We start from the raw sequence: 25,571 nt of genomic DNA on the forward strand, positions 1-25,571 counted from the left end.
AAAAGAGAATAATAAGATTTCCTTTAAAACAAAGTGCAGATGGGACTCTACATGTGTCATTTGAAGCACAGAGAGACAGATGGAGAGTGAATTCTTTGTAACCAACAGTTGGTTCGTTTCTGATGAATTCAGCAACTAGACTGAAAGATGATTCTGTCTAGTACAAACTTGAGTGCCTCCTAGTGATTTTGTTCAAGTATAATATTTTTCAGTGTTTGTTTTTTTTAAATAAACTTGGTGTATTTGTTAAATGTTAGCTCATTACTTTATGCAAGCACATGGTTTGGCAGCTAGATAGCATTCCTTTTTTCCCGCCTATGGCATGTTACTCTACCCATAATAATCTTATTTTCAGAACTACAATGCTTGACTGTTGTGGAAAACACAAGCTGTGTGTAAATCATTTATTATTTTAATCAGACGTTAGAGAATGGGATAGCAGAAGAGATGAGTCTTCCAATACAAAGCCTCTTCCGCCTCCTGCCAGTGCATAGTTAGAAGCAGTGAATGAGGCAGAAATGGGTTCCAGAATGTTGGCAACTTTAACGAGCAAAGAAAGCGCTACCACCGCGCCTGCTGATTGCAGTTTTAGTTTCCAGTTAAAACTGCTTTTGATCTGGGCCTGCTTCTTAGATGCTCATATGATTAAACTGTTACGTTCATATCAAATTCAGAATGGAAAAGTTCACCATTAAACGTGGTCTTAGCTTTCGGTGAATTGCGTTACGGGTAGGATGGATTCTGGTGAAACCAGCATGTACTCCCTCCTTTTTCCAACAGGTCAGGTCACTGTCACTGCTTCAGGAATGTACTGCTATGTTTCAGTTCTGTCTTTTTAAACCGGAGACTGGAAATAAAATCAGCATGAAATGCTTTGAAAATAATTACACACTGTTTTGTGCCTTGTAAGGACTTTACCAGCTGGGAGGTTTTGTAAAATTAATTGTTAGCTGATGCCATTTTCTGGCTCTCTCTGACTTCTTAATGACATTGAAATTGTTCCCTTCCAGTCCAGTCCTAAGAAAGGCCTGTTGTGATTGGCTGATACGAGCGCCAAAATGCCACAATGTAAACAGGATTGGCATCTATTGAGAAAATACAGGGAGGGAGCCAAGTAGAACTGATGAAAGGACGGTGACACAATGATACACAATATCTCCCCCCCACCTCATTTTTATTTTTTATTTATTTATTTATTTATTTATTTATTTATTTATTTATTTATTTTGGTTCTTTTTTTTTTTTTTGAAACTGGGGACCGAACCCAGGGCCTTGCCCTTCCTAGGCAAGCGCTCTACCACTGAGATAAATCCCCAACCCCTCATTTTTATTTTTATGACTTGGTTTCTCTGTGTAGCCCCTGGCTGTCCTGGGCCTCTCTCTGTAGATCAGGCTGGCTTCACGGGGATCCAAATGCCTCTGCCTCCCTAGTGTTGGCATTAAAGTTGTGCACCACCATTGCCTGGCTAGATGATACACAGTCTAAACACAAAAATTATGAAGGATAAATGTCCTCAGGAATTAAAGTTGTACAAAAATTCGCAAAGCCATTGGTTCAAGTGGAGAACAGTAGGTTCTGACTGATGTGTCTTCTTTTATTAAGGTTCAGCTTAGTGTCTTTGACAGATGGCTTTGGTCACTTAGAAAACCAAATTACAGATCAGATGGTTGTTGTGTGGGGACAGGATTAGAACAAAGGGAGTGAGATTAAATGTTATCTGAGAGATATTTCCATCCCGTTTTAGTTTCGTGATGAACTGGCATTTTGTCTTTTTGGGGTACTTGTTCTGTAATTTTTGGTCTTTGCTATTTAGTTCTGTTTTGAAAAAGCTCATCTATGAGGTGGTGGGGGGAGATATTGTGTATCATTGTGTCACCGTCCTTTCATCAGTTCTACTTGGCTCCCTCCCTGTATTTTCTCAATAGATGCCAATCCTGTTTACATTGTGGCATCATTAGAGCATTCTTCCTCCAGTTAGTGTCCAAGAATTAGTCTGTACAGTATTTTAGAGCATTTGACTCTAGAGCTTGGGGTGGAGTAATGGAGCTTGTATTTAGCATCCATAAAGCCCTGGTTAAATTCTTACCAATGCAAAGATCAGAAAGAATGTAAAGATATACCATGTAATGCCAGGATCCTGATCCTGTCACACACACACACACACACACACACACACACACACACACACACACACACACACACACACACACACCTTCATATAACTGGTAAATTGGTCAGAGATAATTCATAACTTTGCATGTGTCATGTACCTATAATCTCAGCATTTGGGGGAGCAGAAGCGCAAGGATCTCTGTAGGTTACAAGGCCAGCCAGAACTATAAGAGTAAGACCCTGTCTCAAGCTCAAACTGCCAAATAAAAGTGCAGACACAACACAGTTAATATTTTAGAGGTTGTCCCAAAGTTAACTGCTGCAAGTCACACTTAGTTCACGTCATAAAAACATCCAAAGTCTGTACTGCAACCCAGAAGAATGTGCAGGAGCCACTGAATGGCCTCTTTCCCCTTTGCTCACTGTGCTGAAGGATGCTAAACCTCTGCTGTTCCTAGAGCACAGGGCATGCACATCCACATCACATATGGTGAGAGCTCTTTCCCCTACTTGAAGTCGCTCAATCCTGGTGTCTGCCTTTGTCTCACACAAGTCTATATTCAAATGAAGCTCTCGTACAATGGCCGTCCTTGACTATTCTGTCTGCATAATGGCGGTCCTTACTATTCTGTCTGAACAGTAGCCCCCACAATCTCATTATAACCCAGAGTTACTCAACCTCAGGGCCGCTTATATGTTGAGCTGCACCAGTCTGTGCTGCCTAGTGGCCAAGGGTGTGTCATATGTGATGTATTGCTGGAGATTTCGTGGGGTCCTTGCTCTCGACCCACTGGATGCCAGGAGCACCTTCTCCCCATTCAGATATGGCAGTCAGAGACATCCTCAGCCAGAGCTGGTTGTTGGGTGCACAGCTGTCATCCCAACACATACAAGGCTGAGACAGAGATATCAGCACAAGTCACTGCGAGTTCTAGACTAACCCAAGTTCTAGACTGATACTCAGTCTCAGGAACACATGCAGAATCGTGCAGATACTCCTCAATTCCCTGCCTGCGTGCAGAGGAATGGCTGCTGCTCCAACCCTCTTCTCCACTTCAGTTTTCATCGAAGGTCCATTTGCATTGTCGTATGGTGCAGTGTCCTACGATGCACTGTCCTACGGTGCATTGTCCTATGGTGCACTGTCGTATGGTGCATTGTCCTATGGTGCACTGTCATATGGTACATTGTCCTATGGTGCACTGTCGTTTGGTGCATTGTCCTACGGTGTATTGTCCTATGGTGCATTGTTGCACGGTGCATTGTCCTATGGTGCACTGTCCTATGGTGCATTGTTGTATGGTGCATTGTCCTATGGTGCATTGTCCTATGGTGCATTGTCATATGGTGCACTGTCGTATGGTGCATTGTCCTATGGTGCACTGTCCTATGGTGCACTGTCCTATGGTTCTGTGCCTCACAGTCACAAGGCTCAGTTTGCACTGAGGTTAGAATGTGGGACCCGTAAGGCCAGACATTCTGGGGCACTTTGGGTTCTAAGAAGAGTTCTCGGTGAGGCTATGATTTAATAATACCTTAGAAACTATAGTTTCTTATATTCAGGGATGTTGTTTTTAAATAAAGCTTTGTAGACATTTTTAAAAGTATCAGATACATGATATAAATAAAACATTACCCTTTCAGTAAAAATATACATTCCTCTTCCACACATCCTTAGATTTCAAAGAATAAAAAATAATACTGTAATTAGGCAGGCCTGTAAAGTGATGATAGTCTTACAATTGGATTTCTAATCTTTTCTAATATTTTTGTTTTTTTTTTGGCGGTTTTCTGTTCCTTTTTATGAAGATCTCAACAGCAATGGATTCATTTGCGACTATGAACTTCATGAGCTTTTCAAGGAAGCGAATATGCCATTGCCCGGATATAAAGTGAGAGAAATTATTCAAAACTCATGCTGGATGGCGACAGAAATAAAGATGGGAAGATAAGCTTTAATGAATTTGTTTATGTAAGTATGCGAAAAGTCTGATTGTTTAAAGTCATTGTTGTTCCACTGTATACTGGCAATCTTAAAATACTGTTGCATTGAATGGTTAACAATATGTTAATGCTCTGGTACCTTGTAACATTTTTGTCATTCTGACTACAAAATTTAAATGCTCCAGCTATTAGAATACTTAACAAGATATCAAAAAAGGTACATTGAAAAAACAAAGTATAGCACAATGTTCACAGTATGCAGAAACAATCTCCTTTGGGGCATCTTTAGAGGGTACTTCTCAAGATACTCAATAACAGCTTTGAGGCACTCTTTCTTTTTTTCTGTATAAGATTGGGCTACATGAGTTTACTGATACCATATGACTCAGTTTTAGAAGTTTCCTGAGCTGAACTTTTGGATGTTTTCTCACCCCCATACACTATACTGTTATTTAACTGTCCCTTTTCCCCCAGGGCGAACGTATGGATGATTAAAAGGTAGAAGGATATTTTTTCAGTTTGTCTGGAGAGGCATTTACAACTTTGTTCCTTGTCTAGTGTCATCAATTATTCCTCAAGGTTCATGGCTGATTTCATAATACTTCTCCCCTGTAAGCGTTTAGTTCGGTTCCTATAGCATGGCTGACATACATGTGGTTCTTTATCAAGATATAACTATTTTAGCTGCCAGAATTACAGCCAAGGTTTTTGTGAATTATAGATGTTCAGTCTAGATTTGTTAAATTATTGCATGATGACGTTTTAAATAGCTGTTACTGTTTCTCTCAGTTAAGAACACCCTTAAGGGGTTGCAAAGAGAGCTTAACATTTAAGAGTACTAGCTGCTCTTCCAGAGTACCTTGGTTCAATTGAAATGGAGGTTTAGAACTGTGATTCCAGTGGCACAGGATATGGCACCCACTTCTAGAATCCCTAGGCACTGCACATAAGTAGGACACATCCTGTAAACCAGAACACTGGTGGCTTATGATTTGAATCCCAGGATTTAGGAGAAAGAGGTAAGCAGAGCTCTGTGAGTTCAAGGCCAGCCTGTTCTACAGAGCTAATTCTACAACAGCAAAAGCCAGACACGGAAGCCCTGTCTCACAGGGAGAAAGAATAATTGGAAAAAGCACCCTAAAGGCAGACATGGTGGTACATACCTTTTTCATCAAGTCAGAGGTATTCACTGAACTCTTGTGATTGAGTTCAAGGCAAGATTGATCTACAGAGCAAGTTCCAGGCCACCCACTGCTGCAAAGAGAGACCTTGCCTCGGATAAGAAACATGCATGTTTGGGGTGTTGTTTTTGCTTGTGTTAGGGTATGTTTAGTTTAGTTTGTTTTCTGAGACAGTCTGACTTTAAAATCATGATCATCTTGCTTTGACCTCCTGAGAGCCGAGGGAGAAAGGCGTGTACTGCCTTACTTAGCCTACTTTAAGATCTTGTGGGTGTTACTATTTATTGATTGCCTTGGTTTTTAAGACTACCTTTGGCCGTGTAGCTCCAACTGGCCTCCAGTTTATGATGTCTTTCTGCCTCAGCATCCCGAGTGCTAGGATTGCAGGAGCATACTACACTGCCTGACTATTCGTGATTATTTTAAGCCTGAATTTCAGTAGATCTTGTTAGGCCTTGCTTTCAATATACTGCAAACTAGGAATCAGTGTTTCATATTTGTCACCAACTTCCCAGCATGCCTGTCTTCCTTTTCATACTTCATCTTGGCACCAACATATCTGCTGTTATAGTGAATGCTCTCATCAGTTACCATGACTCAATATGACAACTGAAATTCAGATATGTTCCCTCTGAGCAGAGCTAACGCAAAGTACACACCATATGGTTAGGAAACAAATAGACTACATAGGGCTGGAGAGATGGCACAGTGGTGGAGAGCACAGATTGCTCTTCCAGAGGACCCAAGTTCAAGTACCACCACCCACATGGCAGCTCTCAACTGTCTGTAACTCCAGGATAGAACCCTCATGCAGACATACATGCAGGCAAAACACCAAATACACACACACACACACACACACACACACACACACACACACATATATATATATGATTTCTTTTTTTTTTTTCCCTTTATTTTCGGAGCTGGGGACCGAACCCAGGGCCTTGCGCTTCCTAGGCAAGGGCTCTACCACTGAGCTAAATCCCCAACCCCATATATATGATTTCTTAAAACCAAATAGACTTGTCAGATATGGGGGGGTGGTCAGTACTGAAAACTACAGATGTGTACTATTATCATACTTACACAGTTCTTGCTATTTTGGGTGATAAACTGATTTCCTCCCATCATTTCTGTCTCCAGTTATGGCTAAAGCGTTTGCTTTGAATTCTGTGTTCGATAGTAAGTTACAAGTGACTCGTGATATCAGCACTTGCATGTCTCTGTGTGTACTTTGCATGTGTCACTGTGAATTTAAAGAAGGCCGGAGTGGTTGGGAACCATGGCTAGTTGCTTTTCCTATAACTTACAGCCAGGAGTTTTTAACCACCAGAAAGAGGCAACCAAAGTTATTAGAATCTGTAGTCTAACTAGTAATGTTGAGGTCAAAATTATATATAAACATGTCTACGACGAACAATCATGATAAAACATTCAATTTTGTATATTTTAAAGACTGCAGTTTCCACACATCATTTAGTGGCTTTCAAGTCACAAAGTAACATTGACTTAATATGTACTTTAAAAGTAGAGGCATAATAATTTAGGGGAAAGCAGGGATTTTCTAGAGTAAAAGAGGAAGGAGGGGCTGAAGAGTGGGCACAGTGGTCCCAGTACACATATGGTGGCCCAGAACCTTCTGATGGGATCTGATACCCTCTTCTGTTGTGCAAGGCATACAGGAAGACAGCACTCATATACATCAATAAATAAAAACCACAAAAGAAGAATCTACTTTTTAAAAATTGAGGAGGACATCTAAGGTCAAAGTTATATTTAGAAGGATTTCCACTCTCTCTTGTTTGAGGAGAATCTGTCTCTGTAGCCCTGTCTGTCCTGGAACTATGTTGACAAGGCTGTCCTCAAACTAACAGAAGTGGACCTACCTCTGCCTCGCCTGCTGCAATTAAAAAGGTGACCTCGATGCCTTGCTTCAACATGAAACAAGCATGTATGAAAGAGAAAGTGAGTTGGCCAGCATTGTCTAGAGGGTGAGAAGTCTTTTCTAGTCGGTCCTCTGCTCATCAAGACACTTGGACTGGGACCTGGAGAAATGGCTCAGCAGCACTAACTACTCCTCCAGAAATCCCAGACTTCATTCCCAGCTCCCAAACAACCAGGAAACCCATTGCCCTCTTCTGGTCTCCAAGGACATCCCAATGATGTTAAAGTGACCCATATATACCATCATGTTACTACGGCCATGACTGTTAGAAAAAGGGGACATTGAAATGGCTGTCCACTCTCATGTGCTTTGCTGCTCATTTAACACTTTGCAAGGTGTCAAAGAAAATTGAACCAAAGCTTAAGTATACAAGAACCAGAGACTGCAACTCTCGTTGGCTGTTGGTATAAGGGAAGAGAAAGGACACATGTTCTCACAGGCTAGGTTTGGTATTTTTATGTGAATTAGAGTTTAAAACAGTATGCAGTGTAAACTAAGCTACAAAGAATACCAGTCACTATTAATTTTCAAGGACAGATAAAGGACAAAAGAGGCTCCAGATATTGTAAACAAACTTCAAAGCTAGGACTGTAATTAATAATTGTTTTTGTTTTGAGTATCACGAACTGAAGTTACTAGTCTTGTTTACTTACATATTTTTAGTTTATTGAAGCAGATTTCCTCTGTGTAAGAACTCAGACCCTACTGGAACTCTCTCTCTCTGTAGACCAGGCTGGCCTCACACTCACAGAGGTCTGCCTGCCTCTGCCTCCCAAGTGCTGGGATTAAAGGCATCTGCTGTCATGCTGTGCTACTGGGCTTTTTAAATGTTGATTTTTTTTCCTATTTTGACTTATTGTGTTCAATGACCTAAACACGGGGGCTGTGCACATGCTAGGTAACATGCTGTATTTGCACATGCTCTACTACTGAACCATATACACAGAACACTGGGTTTTATACTTATAAACTAACACAGTTGCTTTCTTTGATTGTGAAAGCCTAATGGGGCAATGTATTTTTAAACAGAGATGATTACATGTTGATTTCTTGTTTTCACAATGATAGACTTGCTTTCACATCGTGGTAATAAGTCTTTAACATTTTGCTAATAAAATCGGTCCACAGGATTAATCATTTAAAAATAGCAAAGTACTTAGAATGATGCTTGGCACAGAGTAAATGCTCCACAGCTCTTGGTAGTTTAAATAATTATTTCTATTTTTATTGATTGATTCCTTTGAGCCAGGGTCTCACCAAGTTACCTCAACTGGACAAACTTCAATGATTCAATGGATTTTCTTGCTCTCAGCCTCTGTGGCAACTGTGGGACTCCCAACCCCTTACTAGTATTTCTCCCTCCCCTCTCTCTCTCCCCTCCCCTCTCCCTCCCCCTCCCCCTCTCCCTCCCCGCCTCTCTGATTTTCTCCTATTTAAAATAAATGTAGTCATGCTCTTTTCCAACTTTAGGCCGGCAACAATTTCCACAGGAAGGAAAAATTCAAACCAGCTATGTTGGAAACAAGCCCCATACTAGAAGCAATCGATATTTTCTGCAAATTCTTTCTGAAATCTTTCCTTCTTAAGTCATATGCCTCTGCGTTGCTCTGGGCTGGCTGCTTGGCCTTTGCAGGACTCACTTTGGGGGTCAAAAGGATCTTAAGTGTCTGCTGAAGATTTTGAGAGAAAGTTGGTGTGGCTTTGGAAGGGATGCCACCAAAGAAACTAAAAACGATGCATCGGATGAGAGTGGCTATTGCCTTCTGAGGAGTGTATGCAAGGGATTTGTCTCCAGGTGATAAAACAACTTTGTCCTCGAGGAGGGAAAACAGCGAAGCACAGAGAGCTCATTAGGATCACAAGTGAACCTTGGAAAAATTCACTGGGCAGCCGAGTGCAGTCTTGTGTGGGCTCTGATATCTGAGTTGCCTGTTAAAACAAAAAAAGAAAAAAAAAAAAATATATATATATATATATATATATATATATATATATATATATATATCCCAATGGTTTTGTCATCCAATCCAGGAACGTCTTCCCTGAGTAGAAAGAAAAATGCAGATGTTCATGTAGTGAACCAATCTGATATAGGAATTTTCTTTTTTTAATATCATTAAATGTATTTATTCACTTTACGATCCAATATCAATCCTTCCTCTCCTCCCAGAACCCCTCAAGCAAGTCCTCCCCCATCTGAACTTCCCCGAAGCCCCCGACTCTGTATCAAATACCACCCACACACACTCTCCCCACCACCCACCCACCTACCCACTCTCCACCCTCTCCCCCATATATCAAGTTGCTGCAGGACTTGGGGCATCCTCTACCACTGAGGCCAGACAAGGTTATATATACTTTAGGGGTGGAGAATCCAAAGATAGACAGGCATGCAACAAGCTCTTGGACAGCCTTTGTTTCAGTCCTTAGGGGAACTCCATGAAAACCAAGTGGCTCATCTATTACATATGTGCAGGGTGTGTAGGTATAAAGCATGCTTGCTTGCTCTTTGGTTGGTGACTCAGTCTCTGGGAGCATCTGAGGGTCCAGTTTAGTCGACTTTGATGTATAAATTTTCAATGCTCTTAATTTTCGTAAGAAAAGAGTTCTATCAACTAACCCCCCCCACGACCTCCCAGGGACTAAAATACCAACTAAAGAGTGTACATGGTGTTGAGGGGACACGTGACTCCGCATATGTAGCCTTATCAATAGGAAAAGAGGCCCTTGGTCCTGGGAAGGCTGGATACCCCCAGTATACCCCAGTATAGGGGAATGCCAGGGCTGAGAGGTAGGAGTGGGTGGGTGGAGCAGCACCCTCATAGAAGCAGGGGGAGGGAGGATGAGATAGGGGGTTTCCAGAGGGGAAACCGGAAAAGAGGATAACATCTGAAATGTAAATAAATAAAATATATAATAAAAGAGAATAGTTATGACATCTGGCGCCCTCTTCTGGCTTGCAGGCATACATGCAGGCAAAACACTGCATAATAAATCAATCTTGTTTCACAAAAGGAAAGAAAAAAGAATTAAACTAAGAGACAGAACAAAATGTTATGGAACAAAATTTGAGGTTGGCTGAAATGTGTTTAGAAATATTTGGTATGGAGAATTTGGAACATAGCTCAGTGGTAAATATAGATTCGGTCATCAGCACCACAGAAAAAGACACCTAACAAATTTAATTAGACTTTCCGCATCATTTACAAGCACTGTTTCCCATAATTATGAAAGAGGTAGGATATTTTACCCCCACGATATTCTTACTGCATTATTCCACTCTTCATATATATAGTGGATTTATCATTCAGCAAGAATCATGATCATTGAAACAACTTAATTTGTTAGAAGACCATGGTGTGCGAAGCAGACGCACACAGAACAAGAAAAACAGCTCTTCCTGTCTTCCTCTGAAGCTGAAACAGGTTCGGGTCTGGCAGTGGTGACTGGTATGCTTGGTATGAGGAAATGCACACCTGTCTAATTCCACAGTTTTTTTGTTTTGTTTTTTTACAAATCGGAGTGGTTCACAATTAGGAAGACTAACTTTTGTCTGAGCAGATACTCTTTTTTTTTCTTCATTTTGTTTTGTCTAAGCAAGGGTCACAATCTGTAAACCAAGCAGGCTTTGAAGTCCTGGCAATCCTCTTGCTTTAATCTCCTGAGTGAGTCACCAGGCCAGACTATTTTTCTTTTGTTTTTGAGACAGGGGCTCATTATGGGTATAGCATGAAATTTCAACTTTTGAGGGCACAGCATTAAAACTAGAGGAAGTGCTGTGCAGGGTGGCGCACACATTGAAGCCCAACACTTACAAGGCAGAGACAGGACATCTCTGAGTTCGAGGCCAGCCTGGTCTACAAAATAACTTCAGAATAGCCAGGGCTACACAGAGAAACCTGGTCTCAAACTACACCACACATACACACACACAAACATACACACACACACACACACACACAAACACACACACACACACACCTGCAAAAAACTAGAGGGAACTTGATTTTTAAAAGCTAATTGCACAGCATTTTCCTAAACAATAGTATGTTTAGAGAACCAAAGTTGGGATTGAGAATGGTGATGGGTTGATATGACTATGATAATGAATAACAATTATCCATTACAGAAAGTCCCTGTTTTGCTGTGCTTGGTGGCACATATGTAATCCCAGCCCTTGAGAAGGCAGAGGCCGGTAGATCTAACAAACCAACAACAAAAACGTTCCTTTCTCTTAGTGGATTGATTACAAAAGGGCTTTGCCCGAAGCCTGCATAGGCTAGACTATTCCAGTCTGCACGGCTGTACATTGTGAACTTCAACTAAAGGTGACCTCTTCCAGGGAGGAGAGTGACAGTGTCTATGAGTCAGCAGCACTAAAAGACTTTGACATGGGCTATGTTCTCTTCAGCCATTCTTTGGTTTATGCTTCTATTTAAAGGGAGGTTCAAAAGGCATTTAGCAAAAATTTCAGGACCCTGAACGATGGCTCAGTGGGTAAAGCATTGCGTAGCAAGCCTGCTGAGTTGAATTTGATCTCCAGAGTGCATGTAAACATGGACAGAGAGAACCAACTCCTCGAAATTGTTCTCTAACCTCCATTTGTGTGCCCCTGCCATAACAACAGTGATTCAATTTGTTTTAAAGAATGTTTAGCAGGTTGCCAGACTTGTTCGTAGTTGACAGTGAAAAATTGAAGCATGAAAGTTGTAAGCAGGGGAGATTTTGGAAGGAGACAAATTTGAGAATAACAGAAGTATAGAGACAGATTTTAAGGATGCTCATTCATTCACATTATTAAACCAGTATAGAAAGCTTACATTTGGGCTGGAGAGATGGCTCAGTGGTTAATAGCACTGTCTGTTCTTCCAGAAGACCCAGGTTCGATTCCCAGCATCCACATGGCAGCTTACAACTGTCTGTAGCTCCAGTTCCAGGAGATCTGGCACCTTCGCAGACATATATGGACACAGAACATCAATGCATAAGAAATAAAAATAAATCTTTTCTAAAAGGGGAAATCTTATTTTTGAAAACATTAACATATTATCCAGGTTCTGCGAAGGGCAGTGAAGCCCAAATAGGACAATCATTAAAAAGCCCTTTATGAGTATGTTTCCTCTTCTATCTCCTTCACATAACTGAGGTCAAAACCCTGGCACTTGCATGGACACAGCGCTAGTTTCACTTTTTTTGTTTTGTTTGTTTAAGACAGGGTTTCTCTGTGTAATAGTCCCAGCTGTCTTAGACCTCACATGGTAGACCAGGCTGGCCTAGAATTTGGAGATCAGTCTGTCTCTGCCTCCAGAGTGCTAGGACTAAAGGTGTACATGCCCACTGCCTAGTGAAATTTTCCAGTTTTAATTTTTATTTTTAGACAAGTTCTCACTGTCTTGTTCAAGGTGGCCGCGAACTTGCAATCGTTCTGTTTCCTGCCAGCTCTTTCTTGAGGTAAAAATTTTCTATGCAGCCCTAGCAACCAGTAACCCCTTTCGTAGCAGGGCTCAAACTTGTATAGATCCTCTTGCCTCTATACAAATGTGCCCACCATGCTTTGCCTTTGTTGTCTACATTCTTTCTTCCTTTTTCGACTAGTTTGTTGAATCTGCTTCATCGAGCAGTAGACTATACAATATTAATAATATTGCCTACATCATACTTACTCTCCTTGGGAATCATCTCTGCCACCAGGATAACACTTTTTTCCTTTGTTACTCTGTTGCTTTTGATTGAGTAAACTCTTAGCTACCACATCATACCACAAAATAGTTTTTTGGTCGAGTCATAAATTTTTGTCTGTGTGCTAAGAATCGTGGTTCAAGAAGGGGCTGTCCATCAGCCTCTTCTCTCTGAGAAAAGAACAAAGCTATGCTTCACCATGGGGAATGAACAGTTTTACCTGTGCCTTGGAACTGCAAGTTTTTTCACTTAAAAGTGCATTCAATGCATGCAGCCCTGAATGCTTTTGGCGAGTGTGTGAACTTGACGCTTCATCTTTAGTAACAGTACTGTAGCATTGCAGAAACCCAAGCCAGTTTTCCCCTTAACATTCACTGCCTGTGGAAAACACTGTAGGTGACAGACAGGTAAAACAGAGTTCAATGTGCTTGTTCTTGTGTCCTCTTGAAAAGTGTGAATCTGCAGCCTTGTTTTCATTGATAGATTTTCCAAGAGGTAAAGAGCAGTGACATTGCTAAAACCTTCCGCAAAGCCATCAACAGGAAAGAAGGGATTTGTGCTCTGGGAGGAACTTCAGAGTTGTCCAGTGAAGGAACCCAGCATTCCTACTCAGGTAATCATGGCATGGGTGTACTTGGGTCAGTACAGTACACTGGGCAGATATAGACTGAAGCCCTAAAAAGCGTGTTTCTCTAAGTAAATGTACTAAGGAGTCTTAGTGATCTTGTTGGGTCTTGGGTCACATATTTGTCAGAAAGTTGGGTGATGATAATCTTCATTACAGTGGAGGTGTGCAATAATATAAATACAATTTTTATATATTTTATAACTTCCCTAAAGATCAGTTCTTTCGTTTCTACTAGCATATTAATTAATCCCTAATGGCCACTGGATTGCCTCCACGTCTGAGTATTCAAAGAAGATGGCCACATAATTGTGAAGCATTATCTCTTAACAGCACTACACAACAAGTGTAGGGTTGGGGCCAAATGATTAACGGAGAGTATGAACTGATTTCTTGCTTACTTAATATAATTTTAGAGGAAGAAAAATATGCTTTCGTTAATTGGATAAACAAAGCTTTGGAAAATGATCCCGATTGCAGACATGTCATACCCATGAACCCAAATACTGATGACCTATTCAAAGCAGTTGGTGACGGAATTGTGCTCTGGTAAGAGACTAGTTTTGTTTTGTATCCAGATCTCCAAAGATAATCTCCACAGAATAACTGTACTTGGTTATGTATTTGGTTATTTGGCTGTTTGATGTCTGGGGGGGGGCATCAATTGCCCAGGTTTGTCTTTTTCATTTAATATCTAAATCTATGTGTAAAAGTATAAGTCAGTCACAGAGTAGGGACCTCTTTTATAGGGTAGAATTTTTGGCTTCCAATTTCTTATTACTGAGAAAGCAGAACATTACATTTTTTTAAAAAAATGTAAGTATGTCACTATCTATTCTGAAATACCTTGACTTCTAAAGGGAGAATAAGAGGCTAGCCTTCAGTTCTAACTCTCCAGTGATCTGATTCTGAAAACTGCTTTCCTCACGTTAGTACATCAGAACCAGCAGTATCTTGGCAGGAGTGATGTAAGATTATCACTTGTCTGTTGCTGCTCTTGTTCTCAGAGATGGTTTTGCCACACTGTTCTAAAATCAGCTCATTATGAAGTCTGGGTTCCTATGTAAGGCTTCCCACACAGTAGCTGTGTGGATGGGGTCCAGATAGTCAGAACCTTTACATGTTCATGGCCTTGGTTTCCAAACTCAGCCCATGGGGGCATATGCCTGTAGTCCCAGCACTCATGGAATGGGGTCAGACAAATATCTGTGAGTTCAAGGACAGCCAAGGAGACAGGGAGATCCTGTCCCAAAATAAAAAAGAAGGAAGGAAGGAAGGAAGGTAGGGAGGAAGGAAGGAAGGAAGGACAGAAAGAACAGAAAAACAAAAGAAAGAAGAAAAAGCAACAACAGAGCTAACCTGCCAGGCAGTGATGGCACACACCTTTAATCCAGCACTTGGATGGCAGAGGCAGGCAGATCTCTATAAGTTCAAGGCCAGCCTTGTCCACAAAGTGGATAGCCAGGACTACACATAGAAACCCTATCTTAGGGCTGGAGAGATGGCTCAGTGGTTAAGAGCACTGACTGCTCTTCCAGAGGTCCTGAGTTCAATTCCCAGCAACCACATGGTGGCTCACAACCATCTGTAATGGGATCTGGTGCCCTCTTCTGGTGTGTCTGAAAACAGCTACAGTGTAATAATAATAAATAAATTTAAAAAAAAAAAAAAGAAACCCTATCTTAAAACAAAACAACAGGGGTTGGGGATTTAGCTCAGTGGTAGAGCGCTTGCCTAGCAAGCGCAAGGCCCTGGGCTCGGTCCCCAGCTCCAAAAAAAAAAAAAAAAAAGGAAGAAAAAAAAACAACGCAAAGCAAAACAAAACAAAATTAAAAACCCTCACAACCTTAGCATCACAAAAAAAATCCCAAAAAGTAAAACTTATATTTGGGTTATGTGTGTATGCATGTGTTTGTGTGTATACATACATACATACATATATATGTGTGTATGTATATATATGTATATGGAATATGAATAATTTTTTCAGACCTGGGCATCCCAATATGTCATCATATTTTATCTAATCTGCAGTTTGGACATATATATTTTGTGGTCAATGTGATAAACATCATCTGTGACACTTTGTTTTTTTTATTTTATGTGTAGCTTCATGGGTTTCTGTATACCACCTTGTGCACATAACTGTGAATCACCTGAAACTGGAGTTAACAGGCAGTTGTGAGCTGTTCAGTATAGGTGCTAGGAGCCAAACCTGGGTCCTCTACAAGAGCAGTAATGTTCTTAACTCCTGGGCCATCTCTTCAGCCCCAGATTGAGTGCATTTTTTATATTGCATGAAAGATAGTTTATAATAAGCTTTAACATTTATGAAGATTTATCAAAGTGTTGTTGTTAGAGACAGGATTTCGTATGTCTCAAGCTAGCCTCAACTTGATATGTAGTCCAGGATGGCCTCGAACTCCTGATTCTTTTGCCTCCATGCTCTAGTGCTGGGAATATATACTTTTCCATGTCCTAGTTATGTGGTGCTGGTCACTGAACCCATGACCTCATACATGCTAGGTAAGCACTCTACAAAATGAAATATATCACCGAACTTTGTGGACTCTTTCAAAGTAAACCAACTTTTGTTTGTTTCAGCAAAATGATCAACCTTTCTGTTCCCATACAATTGACCAGAGAGCAATCAATAAGAAGAAGCTTACACCCTTCATCATTCAGGTGTGAGGAGTTCTCTATTCTCTCTTCCACGAACTGTGATTTGAAACAGAGGCCATACACCGTGTATTCTGTTTGCTGGCCTTTAATCTTTAGAGCAGCTCCGAGTGTGGAATGATCATTGATGTTTCAGTGAGCTGGAACTCCGAAAGGATTGCCGGGCTTGCTGGAAATTAACACTGGCACTTTTGAACTCAAAGCCCTGTGTTCCTTTCATTACCTATTGAGTTAAGATATCACCAAAATGAACAAAATGATCAAACTCTTTCTTAGCTGGTGTGCTTAAAGGATGGAGCGTTTTTGGTTTTCCACTGAATGAGTAGTAGATTAGTACAGCAAAGTGCCATCAGGCAGGAGTGACCTTGAGATGTATAGATTGGTCATTTCTAGAACCTGGATTTATGCCATATACTGTTGGACTCCAAATTTAGGCAGTTTTGGAAAAAAATAACACCATATTGACTTTGGTGACTTGACATTTTTCCTTTAGAATTGGCATAATTCCAAAGCAACCAGATCAAAAGAAAAAGTCCATTCCCTGTAGAATTCTGCACAAAGATTACGAGAGAGGCTGAGGATTGTTGTCGCTTTGCTTCTTATTGCCCACCTCTGCCATTTGTTTTCTGTAAATGTGGGTGGATGAAATTAATACCTCCTGCTAATTTCTCAACTGAGCAGTATTTTCAGTGAAGGCTGAGGTGGACTGGGTGTGGAAAAAAAAAAAAGGTCAAGAAGTGCATAATTTGGCTGTCTTCCAGGAAAACTTGAACTTGGCCCTGAACTCTGCTTCTGCCATTGGGTGTCACGTTGTGAACATTGGTGCTGAAGATCTGCGCGCCGGGAAACCTCATCTGGTCTTGGGACTGCTCTGGCAGATTATTAAGATTGGCCTGTTTGCTGACATTGAATTAAGCAGGAATGAAGGTAATGGAACACAGTTGTTTTTTGAAAGATGTATATTGTTGATTTTTACTTTCTCTTCATGAAAACTGGCGTGCTTGCACTTAACTGAGTTGAGGAGACAAAAACTAGAATGAATCCAGAGCTATTCAGAAAAACAACCTGTACATACACCTCAGTTCTTTATCTGTAGCTAATATGACAGTTCACATTGGATTTTTCTCTAAAGACAAAAATACACAGAGAAGTTGCTATTAAGTGCCTTCCTTAATCTCTCTCCACTTTAGAATTGTGTGTGTGCGCATGTATTTTTTTTAATTTACTTATTATATTTATATGAGTACACTGTAGCTGTCCTCAGACACATCAGAAGAGGGCATCAGATCCCATTACAGATGGTTGTGAGCCATCATGTGGTTGCTGGGATTTGAACTCAGGACCTCTGGAAGAGCAGTCAGTGCTCTTAACCACTGAGCCATCTCTCCAGCCCCTGGTCTTCATACTTAAACTGCAAGCAGTTTACCAACCTCTTCTCTCCAGCCCCAGGCCTACTCTTGAGACAAGGTCTAGCACTAAATCTGGAGCTTGCAAATTTGGCTAGATTACTAGGCAGCAAAGCCCAGATACTGGCACATGTTCCACCCCACCCCACCCCTGCTTCCACCTCTGCAGCTCTAAAGGGTACAGACTTGTGCTACCACATCTGGCTTTTCACATGGGTGCTAGCAGTTGAACCTGGGTCCTCATGGTTTCACAGCAAGCCCTTTACTTACTGAGCCATGTCTTTAGCCCAGAGTTTGAGGACCTGGAAGTTAGGTCTCTATTACCAAATATCAAAAGACTGAAATGACGTATGATGCCTCATGCCTGTAATCCCAGCATTTGGGAGGTTGAGTCAGGAAGATCATGAGATTAGGGGCAGCATGGGAATGTTTCAAAGTAAAATGGTAGGAGAAAGGGAGAAAGAGCGTGCTCAAGCACTTGACATGACCACTACCGCACAATATACTGACTGAGGCATTTCTGTCTACAAGCACTGGCGGCTTTGCTTCGAGATGGTGAGACTCTGGAGGAGCTTATGAAATTGTCTCCAGAAGAGCTTCTGCTGAGATGGGCCAACTTCCATCTGGAAAACTCGGGCTGGCAAAAGATCAACAACTTCAGTGCTGACATCAAGGTAACTGTGCAAAGGGCCAGAGCATTCGAGGAGATGTGATGGCTTCAGAGATTTTTTTTATCCCATTTTATCAGAGACAAAAATTAGAGGCTATCACCAGGCCCATTAGAGACAAAAGTCTCTCATGTTTTGAGATAAGGTCTTGCTATGTAGCTCAGGCTATACTAGACATGACTTTTGTAGACAATGCTAGCCTCAAACTTACTGTGATTCTTCTTCTGCCTTTTGAACACTGGTATACAGAGAGATACCACCATAGCTGGATGATTATTTTTCCATACACTGATGTCGTTTGCTTTTGTTTTTGTTTACTAAAGAATGGTCTCCTATGTTCCAACATGGCCTCAAGTCTGCCATGTAGTTAAAGATGATGTGAGATGCTGTAGTCACATTTTGTGGGGTGTTCAGGATTAAATCCAGGGTTTCCTCCATTCAAGGCAAGCACACTACTAACTGTGGCCATTATGGTTTTTTCAAATGTGATTTGACTCTGTAGCCCAGGTCGGCTTGTGTCAACCAGGCTGGCTTCAAAACTGCAATCTTCCTGCCTCTGGCTAAAAACTATATACAGGCATATGCCGAAATGCCTAGTCAGTGGAAATGTTTATTAGGAATCCTGCTTTGAATATTTTTGAAAAGCAAAGAATGCTTGGATTTATTGACCATGTGAACCCTTAACCTTAATCCCCATCACTTTGGGAGACGGGGGAAAGACGAGAATGTTTCGTTAAGTGAGTTCTGATCTTAAAAGGTTAAATTTTATCTTGCCAACTATATGTGTTTCTCATTTAAGCTTTTCAAAATTTCAAGTTTTAATTAAATATATAATTAACATAGCAAGTGTTGTTTCCTTAGGTTGATACCCGTCTCGCTTTGTAATGTGTCCATTTTCTCTTTCCCTATGCTTCCTGGATTTCTGCTCTTCTATTTCATGCTTGTTTATTTGTCAAGCTCCTTGACTTCAGTAATTCAGTGAAGGTACAGAAATGCTTAATAGCTTTATTGGGTTGATGGCATCAATAAACTGTAAAGTCAGAACAAAATCAAGCTCAAAGAGAGGTGGAAAGCCAGACAGATGGACTTTTCCTGGGAGAAATATCTCAAATAAGAAGACAGAGAAGAATGCCATATATTATCGCCAAAGCTGATCCAAACGTCCTCGTCAACAAGGGACAGTAAGAGGCAGTTACTCTTTGTAAATGTGCTTACACTGGTATGTTTGATTCTTTTGTAGGATTCCAAAGCCTATTTCCATCTACTCAATCAAATTGCACCGAAAGGACAGAAGGAAGGGGAACCACGGATAGATATTAACATGTCAGGTTTCAACGTAAGTATACGTGCCTTTTCAAATTCTAGTCTTTTCCCATTGTTTCTTTTTTTTCCTTTGGTTTCATTGAGGCAAACTCTTGCTACGTAGTGCTATAACCTGCTTGTATTAGACTCATAGAGAGTCCACCTGCCTCTGTTTTCTATGTATTGGGTCTAAAGCTTTGTGTTCCCATACCCAAATAATTTTGCATAAATTCTATCAAAATGTTTATGTAACTTCATGTAGTGGTGTGTGGTGTTGACGCTTTTAAGGTTTTTTTTTAGAGGATTTGATACATGTGACTCTTAGAAGAGAAAGTATCCTGATTTATTTTGATAACTTATGAGTTCCATAATTTTGATGGTAGTAGATTTTATGAATGACATAAACATTCAAAGAGAGTATGGGGAAAGAAGCTTACTCCCTACGGTAGGGGTAAAGGGCTAGTCTATGCATTAAGTGAACTATCTGTGGTAGCTTGTCCTCTTGAAATAAAATTATAGTCATGCTCAGAGGTTCGTCTCCAAGTTCATTTGAAATCAAGCTGAGTTGACAACTAAGATGATCCATCCCAACAGCAAATCCTTCCTGTATGATGTTTGAGTCATCCCCCAAAATCCATCCAGGCTTCCCCTACTGGCTCTAGAATTTGGTCTATCTCCTTAGCATTTAAATTCCTACAAAATATTACTCATCACTTTCAGTCTGCCCCCAAAACCTCTTTTCACCCGCATATACCTGTCTTAGACTTTATCAAACATTCCTCCCCTTTCAGTTTTTTTAAGACAGGGTTTCTTTGCATAGCCCTGGGTTGTCCTGAAACTCAATATGTAGACCAAGCTGGCCTTAAACTCAGAGATCTGCCTGCCTCTACCTGCCTCTACCTCTTGTGTGCTAGGATTAAAAGCATGTGCCACAACCACCCAGCCCAAACATCCCTTTTAAGTCCAAGCCCATGCTTGCAAGCTTTTTTTCAGATATGTTCTTTAAGTAAAAAATTAAGGGTCTGGAGAGATGGCTCAGCCAAGTACTTGCTGCTCTAGCAGAGGGCTCTTTTTAGGCTTCCAACCTTTAACTCCAGATCTAGGAGATCCAAATGCCTTCATCTTCTATTCAGGCATTTGGGAATGAGAGAGATTTTTTTTTTTAAAAAAAAAAGCTGTTTTGAGAATAAAATGTTTTTCTGAAACTATCCATATTTGAAGTTAAATCTTCAAAGGTTGGGTAATGGCTTCATTCCCCCTGCACTTTGCCATGAGCCTTAAACTCAATGGAATGCTTCATTCAGTTCTTAGATGTATTCTGGCGCCACCTTGGGGAATTTAAAAGTACTACATATTGCATGCCTCCTTTTAACATTCAAAACCAATTTTCTAAGTACGGTGTGTTAGCTGAAAGAACTATGCTTTACCCAACCTATGATTAGATTGTAGATGTAATATGTGTGTATATGTGTATATACATCTGTATACATACGTACACACATACACACACACACATACATACATACATACATACATACATACATACATAAGTACATACATATATAGATGATGGCCTTTAAAATATGTCTTCATTTTCTTCAACAGGAAACAGATGATTTAAAGAGAGCCGAAAGTATGCTTCAGCAAGCAGATAAATTAGGCTGCAGACAGTTCGTTACCCCGGCTGATGTTGTGAGCGGAAACCCCAAACTGAACTTGGCCTTTGTAGCCAACCTCTTTAATAAATATCCAGCACTAACTAAACCTGAGAACCAGGATATTGATTGGACTCTTCTAGAAGGTAACTCAAAGGTCCTCAAATTCGCATGTGCAGTCTATAGCATAAAACCCCAGAGGCCACAATGATGTCATTCCAGCCCAGTGAGTTGCTTTATCCATTTGGCTTTTGAAAGAATCTGTTAGAAGCAGATGCCGTGCTAAGTGAGAACTGGAAACGGCTGGATGGAGGTAGTGACGGAAGCAAAGTATGCAAATAAAATAATGGAGTGGGGGAATGTGGCTCAGTGCCAGAGCTCTTACCTAGCATGGCCACTGCTACAAAAGAAACTAGAACATCCAGAGTCACCTGACATGAGAACACTTAGTAAACAAATGTTTGGCTCCAATGTTTAGTGCCATATCTTTCTCTCTTTTTTGTTTGTCTTAAACCTCCTTATTGATTTTGAGCGAAGAATCTCATGTATTGCTTCTTTGAGATCTTTTTAACCTAGTCATCTATTTTGGGACAAGCATTTAATGTGTCTCCAGTGGACCTCAAACTTACTACACAGTAAGGAATGACCATAAGATTTTGATGCTCCTGTCTCCAAGTGCTGGGATTACAGGCATCATTTGTGGTTTTGAGGGTGTTAGGGAGTGAACCTGGAACTTCATGCACTCTAGGCAAGGACTCTATAAACTGAGCTTCATTCCCCAGAGCCTCGGAGATAGTTGTAAGACAGGGTCTCACCCTGTAGCGGGAAGCTGGCCTGAAACAAATTATGTAGCCCAAGACTGGCCTCGAGCTCTTGGTGATCCTCTTTCTTCAGCCAAATGAGGGCTGAGATTAAAGATATGAGCCATCATGCCTGACTAGACCACAGAAAGGTATAAAGACATACAGAATTTAATGTATAAGCTTTTGTAAACTTATTTCATTTATCCATAGAGACATCCTAGCATGCAATGATTATTAGCTCAGAATAAAGCATATCAAATAAATGGATACATGCAGTGGTGCTGTATGTACGAGACATTGAATTAATGAATATATTTTGTGAATGTTTTAATAGGAGAAACTCGTGAAGAAAGAACCTTTCGTAACTGGATGAACTCTCTTGGTGTGAATCCCCATGTCAACCATCTCTATGTGTAAGCTGCCTTACTGCTCTTAGGAAGTTATGAATATCATGAATAGATGTAGCATAAATAATGACAACTGTAAAATTTTTCTACATGTTCATTTGTAGCAACTATTCCTATTATGAAATGTTACTGATTTCTATTATCGTTTTCCAAATACACACGAACCCAAATTCTTTCTTTGCCTACCTATTGGCTCTATGTGATAGAATATAAGTGTCTTGATGGTACTTCAGGGAACAGGCACTTTAAGTTTCTTAAATAGTCCAGGAATATTCATAACAGACTACCCATGATTCCCTACAGTCTTTGGCTTCCTGGTCGGACTGTTCTTTGCTGACATACAGTGGTTTATATCCTAACAATATTCCCTAGCTTCATTATTTTCCTACCACCTGCCATTCACTACCTATGAAGTCTACTCATTGCATTTACATATATGTCAAAATCATACTATTTGCTTATCTACATCATTGTTTATTATACATCTTTTTGACTCTCGAGTAGGGCCTTGGGTTTTCATCTTGTGTTCTCCATCTTTATAATACTTTTTGCTTGCAATAAGTGCACCTCCTCACATCATCGTCCTCATTTTGGTTTTTCAAGACAGGGTTTCTCTGTGTAGTCCTGGCTGTCCTGGAACACTTTCTGTTGACCAGGCTGGCCTCAGACTCAAAGAGATCTGCTTGACTCTGCTTCCCAAGTGCTGGAATTAAAGACATGTGCCACTACTGCCTGGCCCTTATTTTTTAAGACAGGACAGCAACTATGTGGCCCTGGCTGTCCTGGAACTGGCTATACAGACCAGTTTTAACTCACTCACAAAGATCACCCTGCCACTCCCTCCCAAGACTGGGACCAAAGGTGCGTGCCACCTTGCCCAGCTGTTCTCACACACTATTAAGTAAACTGAATGGTCTTGGCTCTATTTTCAGCACAGATATATGAGTTATAGGAACTGTGACTTTATAGATCCTGTGTGATTTGTATCACTGCTTATGAAGACTGATGAAGTTATGTTTCAAATTGTTAGTGACCTGCAGGATGCCCTGGTGATCTTACAGCTGTATGAGAGAATTAAAGTTCCCGTGGACTGGAGTAAAGTTAACAAGCCTCCATACCCAAAGCTGGGCGCCAACATGAAAAAGGTAGGGAACCTTGAATCTTCTTGATTACGTTCTTTTCCTTTAAAACCTCTAGACCCGGGCTGGAGAGACAGCTCAGTGGTTAATAGCACTGGCTGCTCTTCCAGAGGTCCAAGGTTCAATACCCAGCAACTCCATGGCAGCTCACAATTGTCACAATTTCAGGCCTCTGAAACCACACAGACATACACAAATGCAAATCAAATAAAAATAAAAAATGATACATACACACAACATACATACATACATACATACATACATACATACATACATACATACATATAATCACATATACATAAAAACTTCTTGAGCCTAAGTTGCTTCTGGAGGACAAGGACAAGAACTAGATCTTGGCTTTGAGCAGATACTTACCATTATACAATACATGCGTGAGCACACACACACACACACACACACACACACACACACACACACAAACGCATGGTGGGATTATGCAGATTGAACAAATGACAATATTTAACCATTACTTTGCCTTTGTCCATTTGCAGTTAGAAAACTGCAACTATGCAGTTGAATTAGGGAAGAATCAAGCTAAATTCTCCTTGGTTGGCATTGGAGGACAAGACTTGAATGATGGGAACCCAACCTTGACCTTGGCCTTAGTCTGGCAGCTGATGAGAAGGTATTGGACACAGTGTTGACTATTAAAGCTTCACAGTTATATGCATATATGAATTCACCCTTAGTATATTTTCACTGATTAAATTAACCATTTAGTTCAATGAATACAATTCAGAGCTCATTGTACTTAGACTCTGAAATGAGTGTACATTGGATCTTCACTGGGAGATAACTCCTTGTGGGTTAAGTAGAACTGTAGCTGTTGCCAGTCTGTCACAGAAGTCTACATGTGTAGATTTAAGCCTGATGCAATGTCACTGAATAACATTAACAGACAATCTAATGTAGTTCACTGACTAAAATTGTCAGAGGGTGTGCAGCTCTAGCTTAGTAGTCTACGATATACTTAGCATGCGTGGAGGCTAACCTCAGAGCCCCCAGATGAATATAAGGAATTGACAGAAACCCAAAATGGTGGCTCATACTTGAAATGTCAGCACCCAGGGGTCTGAGGGGGAGAAATGGCTAGTTTGAGGCCAGTTTGGTCTACATAGTGAATTCTGGGATATCTTGAACTATAACGTGGAACCTTGCCTCAAAACAACAAACCAAAAACAGTATCAGAAGAAATATGAACATCTGTATGTATCTATTTGGAAATGACAATCAGGGCCAGCAGGATAGCTCAGTGTTAAGGATCCTGTGCCCAGCTTGATGGCCTGAGTTCTGTTCCAGGAACCCATGTGGTAAAGGAACAATACCAAGTCCCATAAGTTGTTTCCTGATTTCCATAGGGGTACCATAACATACATGTGTTCAAATACATATAAATAATTATAATTTTTATAATTCTTTTAAAAATTGAAGATTTCTTTATCTTGATCTTTTTTTAATAATTCTTTGAGAATTTCATACAATGAGCTCTAATAATATCCAATCCCACTTCCAGCCCCCCAACCCTGCTGGATTCCCCCACTTCTCTTTCCTACTTTTGTTATAACCTACTGAATCCCATTAATGTCTCCCATATGTACAGTGTGGAATGTTACATGTGAAGCATAGGAACCAATTAAAAGCCACATTCCATGATAAAAAACTTACTCTGTCACCCAGTCATATCAACTGTCAACACTAGGAGTGAGGCATCATGGGCCCTTTCTCTATACATGCTGTAATGCTGTGTCTTGATCTTGTGTGGGTCTTGTTCAGGCAATGGCAGCCATTGTGAATTCATGTGGGCAAACAGACCTGTCCTGAATCTGGAGGCAGAAGCTGGTGCAGAGGCCATGGGTCGCAGGGGGCGGGGCATGCTGCTTCCTGGCTTTCTCATCACTGCTTGCTCAGTCTGCATTCTTATATAACCTAGCATTACCAGCTCTAGAACCACCCACAAGGGACGGACCTTCCCCCATCAATAACTGACTAAGAAAGTGACTT

General features: G+C 40.8%; 1 protein-coding gene across 1 annotated transcript in view; it reads left to right on the forward strand.

The window, feature by feature from the left end:
- Window positions 1-25,571, forward strand: part of Pls3 (plastin 3) — an 88,237-nt gene that overhangs the window by 56,186 nt on the left and 6,480 nt on the right. The window contains 14 exon segments of the mRNA XM_032890024.1: window positions 3,923-4,018; window positions 4,021-4,085; window positions 13,349-13,478; window positions 13,907-14,039; window positions 16,095-16,117; window positions 16,120-16,175; window positions 16,931-17,096; window positions 18,107-18,249; window positions 19,201-19,227; window positions 19,484-19,579; window positions 21,151-21,346; window positions 22,338-22,416; window positions 23,441-23,555; window positions 24,062-24,195. Coding sequence (XP_032745915.1) covers window positions 3,923-4,018; window positions 4,021-4,085; window positions 13,349-13,478; window positions 13,907-14,039; window positions 16,095-16,117; window positions 16,120-16,175; window positions 16,931-17,096; window positions 18,107-18,249; window positions 19,201-19,227; window positions 19,484-19,579; window positions 21,151-21,346; window positions 22,338-22,416; window positions 23,441-23,555; window positions 24,062-24,195 — 1,459 coding nt within the window.

Source organism: Rattus rattus, chromosome X, assembly GCF_011064425.1.
Source record: "Rattus rattus isolate New Zealand chromosome X, Rrattus_CSIRO_v1, whole genome shotgun sequence".
In the NCBI taxonomy this organism is placed as follows: domain Eukaryota; kingdom Metazoa; phylum Chordata; class Mammalia; order Rodentia; family Muridae; genus Rattus; species Rattus rattus.